A 16,598-nucleotide genomic window follows, 5' to 3' on the forward strand; every position below is an offset into this window, starting at 1 on the left:
GAAAATATCTTGTATTTTCTAGTATTTTTGGTGGGGTTTGCTCTTTTTTGAACATAAGGAAACATTTGGTGCTTAAGGGAGTCTACAGTCATACCAGCTGTGCTTTAGGCTAATGCTATCATCAGGCTAACATGGTCACAATGACTGTGCTAACATGCTGATGTTTAGCAGGCTCATTATGGTTACCATCTTAGGTGACAATGATAACAAGCTCATATTCGCTTATAAGCATGAAACACAAGGTTAATCAGAGCTGTGGAATTGTTATTTCTCTTGCAGGTATCTGGTCCCAAACCCATAGTGTAAGTCAGATTAAAATGTTTACCTGATGAGTGTGAAATATAAAGTTATTGCAATTCATCCAAAATGGGAAGGTGTATTAGTGTTTTAAAACACCAAAACATTGTGACTCCTTATTTCTGATGCAATTTAACGCTGAAAAAGAAACACAGTTGTCAACCTGCTTATGGAGCTAAAAGTCACGAGGATTCTTTCTCTGGTGGACATGACTAAATGTTATAATATTTTACGTCATTAAATATATATATATATATATTTGGATGGATGGATGGATAGATAGATAATGATGTCTGAAGTGCACAGCCAGCAGAGACAGATATTGCAGTCCATCAAGGCTGTTAGCCTTAATCTGTGGCTGGCTCATTGAGAGAAAGAAGAATGGTTTGACCTCCTCACAAACTGCCCTTATACTTCTCCCTGCCTCCATCTCTCCCTCCCCCTTACATCTCTCCATTCCTTTTCCCAGCCGAGCCTCCAGGGGTTTCTCTACAGCCACTGCCACTACATTTCTGCTCTGCTCCTCTTCCCATCCTGCCTTGCCTCCATCCATCTGAACGCTCTGTCATTCACAGCCTACAGTCGCCTCTCGCTGCCTCTGTATCTCCCATCCTTCAACCCCCTCCTCTCTGCACTGACTCTTGCCATTGTGAGTCCTGCTCTTGCTCCTCTGTCTTGGGCTGCTGTGTGAGAATGGGGCCATTGTTGCCCTGTTGCAGCATGTACGCGTGTGATAGTAGGAGGGTGAGTTCTCTGCCCCGGCACCAGCATGCCCTGCTGTCCGACCTCCACGTGCACACACAGGCCTACAACTGCAAATGCATCAAACATGCAGACATGCCCTAACAAAAACAAATGAAAACACAGCTTGTTCCTGTGATAGTGCTGTCTAACAACTGGACTTCCAATGGGGAGTCCACTTTTGAAAGACCTACATTTTCTTTAAAGGTATACTAAATTGAACTAAACTAAGATTAAGCAAAGTGGATACTGCAAATGTAAACATGCAGCTACCTAGAAAAGAGTTAGGATTGCAGAGGTTTTAATGTTTGTAACTACTAGTTTCAAAGTTAAATCATTAATCCTTAAAAAATGATTAGGCTTTTACAGATGATATTAATGTAGTACAGGTTAAGTAAGGAAAACATCTGCAGCCCAAACAGAGCAATCCAGGTTGATAACAGGAAGGCACCATAATGTTAGCAGCTGTAGCCTCGTAGAAATGATCCATAAACAGAAAAAGCCTTTGTTGACATTTTCCTCAGCAAAGATTCAGAGTGAGTACTACAATTGGCTGTTAAAAGAAAATCAGATGTGATTTTTCATCAGAAATCAGGAGTTACACGTGTCCAGGACAAGATCAGCAAGGACATTAGAGGTAGGCCTACTGCTTTATTCACATGGAGCGCCAAAATCAACACAAAGGGAAAGTTCCACACAGGAGCTTTAAAGGCTTTATATGCAATTTTTTGATCCAGCAGATGTCGCCCTTGAGCACCAGCATGAAACCTAAACAACTCACGCTGCATTGTTGTGTTAGCATGCTAATGCTAGCGATCTTTATTACACTCGTATCTTCACACTGCATGTAAATTTACCTGAAATGAGCGTGATCTAGAAACACAGTTAAGCAGTGAGTACAGTATGTTATTCTTCTTTTCTCTAGTCCCTCAATTAAACAACTTTTATTCGCGAGAGGAGGAGTCAGCCGGCCGTCCCGGCGATGTAAACAAACTGAAGATAGGACTCGGAAAACTCTGAAAGCATCACAGAACTCTGGCGTTACACCCATTGCAGACAGTCATGACTCACAGAGTTATTTTCAGAGGATGTACTTGATTTCTATTATATTTAAGTGTGAAAAATCGCATATAAAGACTTTAATCAATGACCATGTTGTATAGGAGTAAGCTAATGTTAACTGTGGCAGTTGGTTCAGGACACTTGGAAATGGTTACACCAAACAGTTTTAGGTTTCTGTACAACCACTGAAGTCATGTATAATCTATAAACACAACTAGGCAAAGTTTGAATGTGCAAAACAGTAGCTTTCTGCAACTTACTACACACATGCATCATAGATATCATTCATAAATCCCAAAACACAAAATACTTCAACACAACGTCCTAAAAGACTCGTGATGATAGCAGTCTTATCCTCTCCAGTACCAGCCGTATCACTAGCTCACAGTCTAGTTAGTCACAGTCTCGGCCTCCACAGCTCTGTGTCTCTGTGGGATTAGCAGCCGACACCGGCCACCGCTCTAATCCTTTCCTCAACAGACTCACTCTATTCTCTCACACACACACACACTCACACACACACACACACACACACACACACACACACACACACACACACACACACACACACACACACACACACACACACACACACACACAAAGCCACAGATATAGACTTTTCAGACAGTGTCTATTTACCATATCTAGCCTTGCTAATCTGTTAACTAGGTATTACAGCATTTATGTGCAGTGCCGTTTGCTGATGTCATGTTAACTTGATTAGTAAATTAACCCATATTGAAAGAAAAAAGACAAAATAATCTCTATTATATTAATTTGCCTTTTTCTTGCCTTTTGATAAAGGACCGCAAGGCAAACAGCATACTCAGCAGGCCTGCCTAGAGACACCATTCACATTATTGTTTACTGTGTAAACACAGCTTCTATTTGAAGCTACAGCATTCAAAACAGCAGGTAATGCCAACAGGTCTGTGTCTTTATTACCGTGTCTATAATGGCCTCTGAATCTACATTTGAACAGCATGTATAGGCTGCACAAATTGGACCATAACATGTCCACTTCCATGTCATTTGTTGATTAGTGAGTTGAAATAAGGTGGAGACATTATATGTTAAAGGTGTTCAAAGGGAGGACAAATATTAGCTGTATGTATACAAATATCCACAGTGATATAGGCAACCTTCATGACATTTAAGTAGTAGCAAACAAGACATACAGATACAGATAAACCGGCCGGTGTCCTGCTGCAGGTAGCATCAGGTGATCAGCTCACCAGTATTGTCTTACCTGCGGCTGACTCATGGCTTCTATTGAGTTCTAAGTTAAGTGTCAGTGATTCTTAGTGACATGTGTCCACATTCAATGGGAACCATGACTCAGTCTCACATCCTGGTAGTGCTAATGAAACAGAGCAGAAAACAACATCTCGATGTCCACTTACTCACATTTTGTGGCGCTTTCAGTCATATTTCACCCAGCATTCATCATTCATTCAGAGAGGCAGGAAATGTTGAGAAGAGAGAGTAGGGGCCTCCGTACATGGGGCACGCGACATAACCGCTATAGGCTATCAGGAACCACCCATTGACGGTATTCTAACGATGATTTATTCAACTCATAGACTGTGAATGTTAATGGAGGAAGCCTGACTGATGTCACAAATCTGTCACTGCAGGGGTCATTGGAGTCCCACTCATGGCAGTGGCCCTGCTGGAAATGATGTCTCCCTTCAGTCAGCCTAACAAAAGTTTATGAGCTGGAGCTGAGGTAGTGATTTAGCCTTTTGAAAAACAACTTCACCACGCCCATCTGTCAATTAGGTCAGCTTCAAGCCTTATTGTGAATACCGCTTAGCGTTCAGAAAATCAAAACAGACGAATTATCCCAAAAAATCCATCCCCCTGCACAGTGGGTGTTGATCGAGGCATCGGCTAATCAGACCTATTTCGTTATTTGAACCAGACTTTTAAACATGTTCATTTCTGCTGTAGAAATTGCCTTTATTGAATGGGGTGTCGATGTGACTTCCAGTGCTTCTGCAGCCAGCCTCAAGCGGACACTCGACGAACTGCAGGATTTTGCACTTCTGCATTGGCTTCATTTCTCATCACTGGAGGTTGCCGCTTGCTGCAACGCCACACTGAAAAGGAAGTCTTGCCTGGAAGTTGTTTATGCTAACTGCTGGCTTCACCAGAATTATGGAGAAATTCACATCCGTTCCCCCCAGATACATAATATTATCTGTCAAACGATGAATGACAATGATATCCAATGCCTTTAGAAAATGGGCATTTAGTGACCAAAGACACAGACATCCAAGGTTGAAATATATGACATTTGAATTTGTCAAAATTATGAATAAATAAAATCTAGGTTGTATTAATAAGTAATATCTGATTTAGTTCCATCACCATCTAGTTAAACTCTATCACAATAAAATACAATCATTTGTCCTTGTCCCATACAACAATACTGAGACAACATAATGTGCGTCTTTTATGTCTGTTGTGATTGAAAGAACTCTTAAGTCTTTGGGAGACAAGAGGCTGATTCGGGATCAGAGTGACAGGTACGGCATCACCATTGGGTGGCGGGGGGACCTACCAACCTACAAACACATTGTGACATCACTCTAAGGAGGTCATGGTAATCAGATTACCCCAGACTAAGTCACCACGTTGGGTCTGATGGAGAGCCGCACACAGCAGTTAAAAAAAAAAACAGAATACAGTCTCACACATCCACACGCCTTAAAACTTTAACTCGGCGAAAAAGATAAAATTAGATAAAAGCATCACAGAGAGCTAAATATAATTTCCCTTTGCTGTGAAAGGTTTGTAAGGCTTCAAACACACGCTGACTCTAACAGCAGTCACGTTTTGCCTTGATGCCTGCTTCTGTGTGAGAGTGAAGATATGTTTACTGAGCGCAGAAGAAGTCGGCTGATGGGAGACAGAGGAGAGGCTCGGGGGCCTGAGCCGCTCTGTAACCGTGCTGATGCCAAGTGGTCGGCGGTTTGAAGAGGACACCTGAGACCAGCGCACCTGGACAATGAGCTGAGGTGTAACCCTAAACTGAGATGAACCGCTGTTTATCCCCCGTGCGCTCCCTATCTCACTGTTTCCCATCAGTATCCTCACTTACTTCATGTATCTCTTCTCTCTCTTTGATCTAACTTGCACCATTTTTATTCTCCCAGTGTTGATTAAAAAAATGAAGTATGCTGGGTTCTAGTATTTGGATACAAAAACACAACAATGCCTTGTATATTTTAATTCAGATTCATATAATCAAACTATGAAGGAAGGCAACTTGTGGGTTGGTCTTGCTCATGTCTAAAGAACCATTGAATCAAGTGCAATGTCAAATTCTGTGACATTTGGACAGAGTATATTTACAGTGTTTTGCATCTTTACATAAATGATCAGAATCTCTTGGTTCCCTGCCTCTGTCCTCTAGCCTTCTTTCCATCGCCAGTCTAACACTAACTTCTCTCAGTAAGAGTGTGAGTAACAGCCTAATCACGTACTTAACTATTGGCACCACACATTTTCAGAAAGATTCGTCAATCAGGGTAAAAACAATGACATTCTTGCATGTCTTGCGTAGCTATTTTCACACAGACAATACTCTAAATTGGGAGACTGACATTTTGCGCAGCAGCTCAAAGCAGCTAGCAGCTGTATGACTCAGTGACACAGAAGCAGAGCCCATGTCACCATGGAAAGGCAGCGTTATGGTGTTGTTGCCAGGGCTCTGCTGTCCAATACACGTCTGATCCTCAGCATCTCTTACAAGTCGCATAAGGGAGGAGGGAGAGCAGAAGGGTTCATGTGGTAAAGAGCGAGACATGATAAAAAAAAAGTTTGAAAAAAAAAAAGAGAATATTAGGAAGAAGAGGGGGATTTAAGATTAGGAAGCATTTTTGGAAGATCAGCACTGACTGTGTTAGAGCTAAAAGGCCTTCAGTCAGCATCCTGCACACTCCACCCATATTTGTGCACTCCCTCCCCCATCACTCATGTCACTTAGGATAAACGCACACAGTCTGACCTGCACATATACAGTATATGAAAAACACACTCAAAAAAATGCACTTTGATGTGCACTGTGTGTCATTTGTTAGATGCATCAACAACTGCAACTGCGTCTTTAAACAGCAAGTAGCACAAAGGACCAAAAATAGCACAGTGAGTTGCAGAGCAGAACTGCTCTCCTTGAGGAGGGGAGGAAAGAGGAGGAAGAGGATGAGGATGAAGAGCAGGAGGAGATGCGGAGAGGGATGACGGGGAAAAGATGGCAGAAAGAGACCAGCTCTCTAGGACTCAGGCCGTCCTGCTGGGTTCAATTTAAGTTTCACATCCAGTACCAGCTCTCAGGAAGACCTATCTATTAATATCCAGGGATTGAACTTAATAATAGCATTTCTGTAATGTCATGAAATGATTCTCTTAACTGTCCACTTTTTTGTGGCAGTGGATTTACCAAAGGTCAATTGGAGAGAGTAATAGATTTGACTGGACAGCAGACAGGTCAATGTTAGAAGTGGGACAATTAATCAATACACCAACATATCACAACAGGCTCTTTTGCAGAGGTTTAACATTTGAGAAATATGATAACACATTTTGGCTTAGAGTTTGACAAACATTTTTTTAGATTTTAACCTAGAAAAAAAGAATGAAGGAAGGGAAACACTTTGCCTGACTCAGTAGGGTACAAACGTCTTTAACTTGCTGACTAACACATTTGACCAAAACGTTTAGACACTTGGCTAGGATATTGTCCAACATGACCACCCATAAAAAAAACCCATTTCACACCAATATCCAATCTTCTTGCTAAGCTAAGCTAATAAACTCCTGGCTATAGCGTCATATTCACAGTTCAGGCAGGCAAGAGGTATCCATCTTGTTGTCTGGTTCTCAGTCAGAGAAACATTATGCATATTCCCCAAAAACTGTTTATAAAGGTATGTTTGAGTCTTTAAGGGAGCAATATGTAACTCTGACAAGTCCAAATTCAAAACATTGGAGAGAGCTGTTTCCCCCCCGCCCCCTCCGACAGACTGTCGATGTGCACACAGGTTGCCATGTGGTGAACAAGCTTCAGTGTTTAGCCAGCTCTGCATCGGTCTTTCTGTGCTCTAACCTCTCTCCTTTTCTTTTACAAAAGTATCTCCAATATTTATCCTAGTTGTTCCACGTTTGTGGTCATGGAGCTTATTAGAAAAATGCAGAGGCTTTTTAGGTCAGGTAGAATCAGTTATATCAACCAGTTGGCTTGCCCGTTTCCATCGCTGCAACACCTGTTGTTTTGGAGTTTGCCTGGCATACCAAGGGGCCAAAAAGGTCGTGTAGGGTTGCCTCGATAACGGCAACCTCTTCAGGTCAAAACAACTACAGACCATTCCGCATGAAACCTAGGAGGAGGACATGGCTGCTGCATTGCTGTCAGAGAAGTCAGTACTTTAACATAGCATGTTTTCTTAGTGTCTGATGATATATATAGTATTGTCATTTTATGATTGAATTCAGTAGATATCTTACAAATTGCTCCTTTAATTTTTTTTTTGGCTTGTATTAGATTGTTAACCTTAAAACCACTGTTGCCATAGGCATTTTTTTGTTTAGATAATATTGGCATATTATTCCCACCTTGTGTCAATATCTCTGTCACAAGTGCACTTCATCTTATATTATTTACAAAATACACCCTCTTAAAGAATTACACTCTGCTGTTATTATAGAAGGGCCACCTTTTTTTAAACTAATGCAGTCATGTGCACCAGTTCTGCCATTAACCATACCGTCATGATGTAAGAAATGTTCGTTTTCGTAATAAAAGAAAAAGAACCAGAACCACTTATTCTGTTCATCTACCACAATTGTTATTTCAGTGTAACACAATATAAGTCAGTAGCAACATAAACTCTCCAAGCTCTAAAATGTCAACTAAGTTGAACTTATAGTTTCAACACAAACCAAAAATCATAACCTTCATAAAGATATGATTTACTGCACATAATTGTTTTGATATAAATTATATTCAGTTGTTTTTAAAACTTCCTGTGGTGCTGCTCTGCTGGTGACATGGGTGCTAAAGCTGCCACTGTTCAATTTCTTTAGTGTTTGTCGTTTATTGTTAATTTAGTGTAAATTTGTCTCTTGTCTTACGTGTCGTCAAGATATTTCAACAATACACAGTAACCTGCTGTTCACCAGGGCTGGACATGGTACGAAGCTGTGGACTCGACTGAGGGCCTTGCTTGGCAATTCACACAGAGAATAAGTCACAATTGTATTTTGTACTTACTATTGCTGGACTTGAGGTCTCTGTGGATGATGGGTACGAAGGCCTGGTTGTGCAGGTAATCCATTCCTGTGGCGATCTGGACCGCCCAGTTCACCAGAACACGTGGAGGAACCTTCTTTCCAGCGAGCGCTCGGTTCAGAGCCCCCCCTCTGGCATACTCCATTACCAAGCAAAGGTTGGGCTCTCGCAGGCAGACCCCCCGCAGAGTGATTATGTTGGGGTGCCTGAGCATCCAGAAGAGCCGGGCTTCCTGTCGAACGCTCTCTGCTGTGACACTTATATCCTCATCTGGGTCTTGCCTGGCGGCCTTAACTGCTACTTCTTCTCTCCGCCATACTCCTTTGTACACTTTCCCAAATCCTCCAGCTCCAATCACTTCAGCCAGGAGCAGTTCTGAGAAGTCTATCTCCAAGGGACAATCACCAACCCTGCCTGCCACCAGCCCTCCTGCAGTCAGCTGCTGGTAGTTGGCGGAGCCCCCTCTTGTAACATAGTTGCTTGGAAAGATACCCACCTTGTCCTGGATCTTCCCCGTCCACCAGCCCTCATCCCCGGACACTTTGGAGTCTTTGGAGAGGACCTCAAGAAGGTCCCCACGCCGCAGGGTTAACTCCTCATCTGCTGTTGCCTCATAGTCGAACACCGCCGTCCAGTAGGGGTTGGGGTTGTTGCCCCTGCAGCGGTGACCAGGATGGGAGTCCGGAGAGTCTGAGGAAGACATAGTGGAGGAGTTCCAGCTGCTTCCATTCTCCTCCTGCATGGCAGGGGCCGGACACATTGGTGGTGGAGGGGTCATATTTAGAGGCATGGAGGAGGTAGAAGAAGAAGGGGGCCCTGGTGGGATTAGACAAGGGGGAGGCGGAGAGCAGCAGCCCCCACAGCTGGTGCAGGACAGGGGGGCCGCTGTGCTGCTCGCTCTGCCGTATGGGTTCATGGCAGCCTGACTGCTGTTTGACTCGGTGGGCCTGCCCTCTGTCAACTCAAGCACAAAATCCATACAGGGCCCATCTACAGAGACGAGGTGTCCTCGACCACCAGTGGGCGGGTGGGTGAGGGGATCAGAGGAGGCTGTGACCACTCCCCACTGTCACCACATCGCCCGTTTGAAAGTGTGCCAAATCCTGTCACCGGTTGCTGCTGTGCTGTTGATACAGAGTGTGTAAGTAACATGTATTCCCAAAGGCAGGTTCACTCGGGGACAATGTTCAGCAGGTCATATAGATCCTTGAGTGAAGCCCCCCCCCCACCCCCCCTCCAAAAACCCAACTGACTGTTTCCACAATTGTGTTTTATAGAAAGCTGCCCCAGATGTTGACGTGTGTCTCAGAAGCCGCAGGTCCAACGATCATTTAGAAAGATGTCTTCAGTGTAAAAAGTTCCTCGTTCCATAAATGTTTACTCTCATTTTTCTCTCAGTTAACAAAAGCTTAACCTACTCACTTCAAAAAGTGACTACGTTGTTGTTACATGTAAGAGCAGATCATCTGAATTTAAAAAAAATAAAAGTAAATCTGGGCTCATGATTTCAGTTTGAATCTTCTAACTCAATAAACACATATCAGCCCATTCAAACCCCCGTGTCCTCACTCCGAGAGCCACAGAGACACTGAAGTGATAATAAAGCCACAACGGATTAATTTGCGATAGAAATATGGACTACTTAAGCTTCGAATTAAAACTGCAGTCCGTGTTTGAAATCCTCTGAGCAGGGGTCCTCGTTTTTTCTCATCCAGTCCAGCGTCGAAGCACCTCCCCCGCCTGCCATCTCCATGAACACGGGCTGATTCCTCCTCTGAAGTGTGTGTGTGTGTGTGTGTATGGAAATATCCGCTGGATATTCGCCCTACATCCCCTCAAGCCAGTCCAGAGTAAATCCTACATGCATGGCCACTCGTGAGCCGGTTCAACGTCCCTGAATACCTCCAAACAAAAAAGCCCTGTCCATTTAAAAAAAAAAAGACAGCTGAGGGAATTAAAGAAAGAGGACGACGCCTGGTCGGCAGGTATTCAATACAGAGCAGGAAAGTGGCACCATGTTCAGCATCCAGCAGCCGAGACTCTCAGCACAACAAACCCGCCCCCGTCTCTGTGCAGCGGCCTGCTTCAGTCGCCTCTGCTGGGCTACATTTGTGATGGTGACGAGCCCTCGGTTACAAAAGAAACTCTTCTTCTCCGGAGACATTAAAGGGATGCCAGCATTTCTCATTATCCTGCAGCACGCGGGGTACAAATATATCCTACTTTAGCAGGGTAGTTTTTCTAAATGTCCACGACTTATTTAAGAGACAGACACCATCACACGGCGGCAACAAGGTGGGAAATAAGAGTCAGCGGAGGTTTGCGTGAAGGCATTGCAACATTACAGTAGCTCTGGTCCAGCCAAATAAAGGCGATGAAGAGATCCACACAGTCTCCATGTTTCCTTTATCAAAAGATCCGTACCCTGTGTTAATAATAATAACAGTAATAAACGTAATAATAAGAATAATAATATGAATAATAATAATTATAATAATAATATAGGCTACGGTTATTTTTTAAGCCCGTACAATTTTGTAGGTTTCCAGTCCCATGCTTTCGTCTCCTTGCTCGAACAGCTTTAAATACGTACTATTATTGCATACTGTAACCTAACCTGGACACTGAAGGCAGCAACATCCACAGACACCGTCGCTTGCTTGGGCGTGTGGTTTCATCCAAGTAAGAAGAGGGACCATCCAGGTCAGTAACCCAATTTGTCGACAAATGCTCCGGGGAGTCCCAGTTCGTGCTGCTCAGCCAGCTGTCCGGGGGTCCGTTGTATTCAAACGGGCTTTATCTCAAGAAAAGGGCAGTGACATTTCGAAACACAGAGGCGAACTGTCAGTCTGCTGGTCTGACTTTGCATCCAAACACACCGGGGGTGCAGTCCGCACACGTACCTGCTATTGCTTCCTCTGTCGCCGATCTACACAACATACGGATGGTCGAAGCACGCAGGCTCTGTGCGCACTCACTCCCATCACGTGAGTGCAGATCGGCGTGCAGAGCGGAGAAGAGGACGCTACAGACTGTTTGGAACCTGGTTGGAACGAAGCTGGAGGATGTGCGGTTGCATTGTGGGTAATGTAGTTTCTGAGGGATCTCCTGCTGACCTACATCATTCTGGCAGCCAATGAAAGTAAATAATTAGCAACATAACCATCAAAAGGAAAAGGATTAGTGTCACCCACGATATAGCTACCATATTGTACTCCAGTTGCATGAAGGTTATCATTCATTTGGTGATCTCTTTATTGCTATTACATAGTAATGTGTATAGCTTTTTCCCTCGTCTGATCGTTCAGGGGACAAAGGTCAGAGCAACAGCCCTGTTACGAGCAGGAATTGAGTATGTTTGACAATTTGTCGGTGTCGGAATCATACAGCCTAAACAAGAACAACAACGACATAAATGGGTTTTTTTTAGACCGATAGATAGATGTTGGCTACTTTATTTATTCCAAACTGGTAAATTCTGTAAAATAATAAATTCAACAGAAGAGATGTCTGGCTTTCAAGACCAGATACAGCACAGTCAGCTAAACAATTTCCCTGGATTTTACACAAAAAGCATTATAAAGTGGTGAATGATATGATGTTTTTAGATTGCATTTGATTTACTGAGACAAAATGACATGACACACACTGATAACTGTGTTAATATAATAACAATAATTGTTATTTCACCTATAAACATAATATGGTGAAAGAATTACAATGTGTTTCAAAATAAAACCCATCAAAAGGTAATTCAGGTAATACAAGGTTTAGGCAACGCTGACCCCTGGTGGGGAAAAAAGTGTAACACATGCATTTGGTGGTTCAATGGCTGTGTTCATTCTCAGAAAGTGACAGTGCTAAGAAACTTACATTCACCTTAGTGCAATGTGAACATAGTTGACTATTTTCATTCTCATCTATACTCACTTAGATACACTGTATTGGACTTTTAACTAACTGGTCATTGTAGAGGTCTCTGCATCTGCACTCCAGCAGCTACTTCTTAAGGTTTCTTCCTTTTGTTTTTCCTCTGCTGTCAACACTCTCCCAGCTAATGGTGGAATAGTTGGGTGGATTTTTTTTTATTTCTTTTTAAGGCTACACATGAATGTTAAGTGTCATGTGATAACTTTTGCCTTCATGATATGAACATGTAAGATTTTTTTTTAAAAAGTGTATTATGTATGTTTATTTACTGCCCAATCAATTGTCACTTTGTATGGTAATTGTTGCCACTGATTTTTTTGTATTAGGAGTCCAAGTGAAGCAAATACAGCACACATGAAATACTGCTTAAATTTACCCATTACTCCTGGAATGGCCCAGTATTCAACATATATTTGTACAATATTGTTTTATATCTACCAACAAAAAAAACGTAGGCCTATAGCTTTCTTTCCACCATTGGTAAAAGGTAAAGATCGCACAATAGCATTTGTGTTGTATTGTAAAATTACACAATTAATTTAACCTGTTTATTTATTTTTTTATTTATTGCACAAAAAAAAAACATAAACATAATAGATCAATGGCAAAAACAGACAGTACATAATGATTAGTTAATTAACAAACTATACATTTTGAAAGAAATGTGCTGGAGGAGCCAAATAAACCCAGATGGGCTTGTCGAGTGGCCCTCCTAAAGAGAAACATGTAACACAGAGAAATACTATTAATGTAGTCCAAGCAAAAACAAGAAAGCTAACAAGAAAGCATACTCAATAAGGTGTAAAAGAAAGCAAAACAAGAGACAAATTAAAGAAGAGGGGAAAAAGGAAAATATGGCAGAGAACGATTATGATGGCGCATGGGTTAATTGGCCAAGCAGGAAATAAATGGTTTGTTTTTTAAATAAGTTGAGGCTGGTGCTGTTTCTAATATGATTGGGTAAATTGTTCCAACAATGAGGTCCTCTGAATCTGATAGAGAATTGAGAAAACGATGTCCTGAAAAATGATTCACTTTTTTTAACCTGATAATCTATAATAGCCTACCTAATTAAAAGGCAAATAATGTATTACTGTAGTAACCACAAGGCGGTGCTATTGACTAATTAGTAGGCAATACATATTGAAATGATGGTCATGCAGCATAATAAACAAACAGAATGCTTTTCTAATGTCATTTGGTTACTGTTTTTCTCAGCTGCAGTTTCCAGTTTCTTTGATATTTAAAGGAAACTCACTTTTACCAGACGGTCATTAAAACGATGTGTACTAGTGTCCACAGTCTCAGTAGGCTGATAGTAGTCTGCCGCCCCCTGTGTGTTACTATCAGTAGGTTGCGCCAACCGGAGCTGCGCATGCGCAGTGATTGTGCGGGCGCAGCTTCGCCGTGGTTTCAGTGAGCATTCTTAACGACGTCTCGCTCAGTGAACAGGCACCCGACCGTCGGTGAAGGAGTGTTTCCAAAAATGACTGGAAAGACATTTTTAAGGGAATAAGAGTAGACTGGAAACACAAGGGAAACGAAAAAGAAAGGTAAGCGTTTTCCGGTGTTTTGTTCGTGGACAGTTTCAGTTGCAGAGTGTGTGGGATTCAAAAAGCGCCGAAAAGTGACGAGTGAAGTAAACGTTGGCGAGAAATGCAAACAGAGCCGAGCCGACCAACTTCAGTCAATGCAGGGAGCAGGCGATTTACTACGGCTCAGCCTTCAGCCTGAGTACTCACTAAAACCGTCCACACCGTCTCAGTGCTTCACTTCGACCTCCGGTCATTCAACAGGGTATATATAATTAGCTTTAAATACGCCGCTACTCTCACAAATGCGTTAACTACCAATATATTCCACAACCTTCCTGATCATTAACGTCTCAATGCGCATGCTCACAGTGCTTGGTAGTCTTCGGATTTGTAGTTTTTCGTACCTGAGCTAATCGCAGTTGTAAGGGGCCAAGAGAAAACGGTAAGACTACAAGTTCCAGACAATGGGAGCTTTGTTTGGGAACAGTGCTAGCCATTTAGTTTAGCCTGTACGAGCTTTGAATTTCGAGTAGTTGTGCTGCAAATCGGAAGTTGCCTTGGCAGAAGATTTGTTTAAGAATGAGGTGCATGGGGATTGTTTTGGTTGTCCGGCAACACACACAGGCATAGTTTGTCCTTTTTTTTCCTTTTCTTTTCTTTTTTCTTTTTTTTAAACATCAGTGTTATAATAGTTGGAAATGAAACTTGTTTTCTGTGATAGTTCATGCAACATGTTTTTTTAAAATATGTTCCGATAATGACATTTGATCGTGCATCTATGTGGTTGGAGGTGCAGACTCTGTACAGCTGTCATAAGACGTTTGCACATTGGATTTGCAAGTGCGTAATGTTTGTAGACATGCCTTCGTTTGCAAGTGTGTGTGTGTGTGTGTGTGTGTGTGTGTGTGTGTGTGTGTGTGTGCGCAGTTGAGCGTGTATACTGAATGGGAAGGTGATGATGCCTCGGTGTGTCGTCTTCCTTTCGTAGAGATCCCCCGTGTTGCTGCTGTATCCCCCAGCCCTCAGGAAATGACACGTCGAGGATCAGGATGATGGATCTGTCGTGCATGAGCTGCAGAGCATGGCAGCGCTGCACATATTCTGGGCTTCATTTACGCTCGTTTCCTTTCATCTGGAACTAATGGAATAATTATTACAGGGAAATCTAGGAATGATGTGTTAATGTGTAGCCCGGGTTATCCTTCTGCTTAACAGTCTGTAGCAGCACAAGTGTTGAGCATGCATGGCAATGGCGAACCTTTGCAGTACAGTGAGGAAATCCTGTGTTTACCTTGATTTGAAATCGGCCGACACAGTTTTGAACTGGGAAGTTACTGCTGAATAATTCAGGTGTGGTTCTCCATATTGTAAATCTAGTTTCTTTGATGAAATGCTGTGCAGCAGACTGCAAAAGTCAGTGACACAATGCACCCTGTTTAAAGTTCCCTGAGAGAAATTTGAGTCTTGAGATATTTAAAAATGCTTCAAATTAATAACAATTTCACATACACAATCACTTTAAATGCTCCCCTTCTGCCTTCTTTCATTACTCTCTACCTGTCTGCCAAAGCAAAACATTCTTTTGATAAATAGTTGACATAAAACGAGTGCAGTACGCTTGTATTTCAGCATGACTTGTTACATGAGTGACTGCAGCAGCATGTCCCTGCCAGCTGTTTATGTTGGATATATTGAAAACAACTGGAGCTTGAGACTTGAAAAAGAAAGCAGTGGATCTTGTTTTGTTGTGCTTACCATAGTCATATAAAATGATGATTTTATGGGGTTATAGTTTTACTATTTACATCTGGGTTTATATGGGCCGCAGAGAGGCATGTGATGTGATGCTGCTATTCGGATAACTAATTTTCACTTGTCAGTCAATGAGCCGACAAAAATGGAGCTATTAAAATAACATTGCATCCATGTATGCTTTATATTCCTTGTATTCTCATTTGAGTGTCTTGTTTCTAAAGTTGCAAGCAACAACAACAAAAAATGCACCGTCTCGTCCTTCATTCATTGTTTTCTGTGTTGTTTTTTGTTTCGGATGTGTGGCAGGAAGGCCAATTTACCAGCCAATGGCATGTTACTCTCCAGGTTCAACGCCTGAGGCTACCTCACTTGATTCAAGTCAATGAAAGACATTTAAAAGAAATCACATTCAACAACGTAGCAGATCCATCAATAATGAACTTTGAGTTTTGGTTGAAAAAGTTTTACTCTTCAAAAAGACATAAAGGAGTACATTTCAAGTTCCAGTTTCTCTCGTTCAACTGGACCTTTTCTGTTTCACATTAGAACTAGACTTTTTCTTAAACTTTAAAAATATGCTTCATACCTCAGATTCTTTCCAGATTTAGTTTAGCAAAAACCACACAATTGTGGAACCGTTTGCCTGCTTCAAAACATCTGTCTAAAAACTTTGATTTGTTTCATCATTGTATCATATCTTTCTGACTCATTTCACATTTTTGGACCTGCTTCTCATAGTTGTAAGGTACCTACAGCAGTCATCCTGTTGTTGGCTCCTCTGGGTATCAGATAACTAGGATTTATGTCTGTGATCTTGAGGACCATCTAAGATTGTGTGCAACTGCTTTCTGTGTTTCATAGCAAACCTCTGCGGGAATAAAGGATCCTGTCTTCAAAGACAGAGGTGAACATGGGCCACCTGAGTTATTTAGCCTGTAACATCACATTGAATCACCATGTTTTATCTTGACAGAAGTGACTCA

The 16,598-nt window shown here is 42.1% G+C and overlaps 2 protein-coding genes across 3 annotated transcripts in view; one reads left to right on the top strand and one right to left on the bottom strand.

Moving 5' to 3' along the window:
* Positions 1 to 11,342, bottom strand: part of map3k10 (mitogen-activated protein kinase kinase kinase 10) — a 32,064-nt gene extending 20,722 nt beyond the window's left edge. Inside the window, exon 1 of the mRNA XM_020636153.3 lies at positions 8,378 to 11,342. Coding sequence (XP_020491809.2) covers positions 8,378 to 9,374 — 997 coding nt within the window. The 5' untranslated portion in view covers positions 9,375 to 11,342. The remainder of the gene's footprint in view (positions 1 to 8,377) is intronic.
* A 2,384-nt stretch (positions 11,343 to 13,726) lies between these two features.
* The window catches only part of sipa1l3 (signal-induced proliferation-associated 1 like 3), a 65,787-nt gene continuing 62,915 nt past the window's right edge, over positions 13,727 to 16,598 (top strand). For both annotated transcript variants that reach the window (XM_020636103.3, XM_020636104.3), the window contains exon 1: positions 13,727 to 13,878. The gene's annotated coding sequence lies outside the window, so the exon portion shown is untranslated. The remainder of the gene's footprint in view (positions 13,879 to 16,598) is intronic.

Source organism: Labrus bergylta, chromosome 11 (genome assembly GCF_963930695.1).
Source record: "Labrus bergylta chromosome 11, fLabBer1.1, whole genome shotgun sequence".
NCBI classification, from domain to species: domain Eukaryota; kingdom Metazoa; phylum Chordata; class Actinopteri; order Labriformes; family Labridae; genus Labrus; species Labrus bergylta.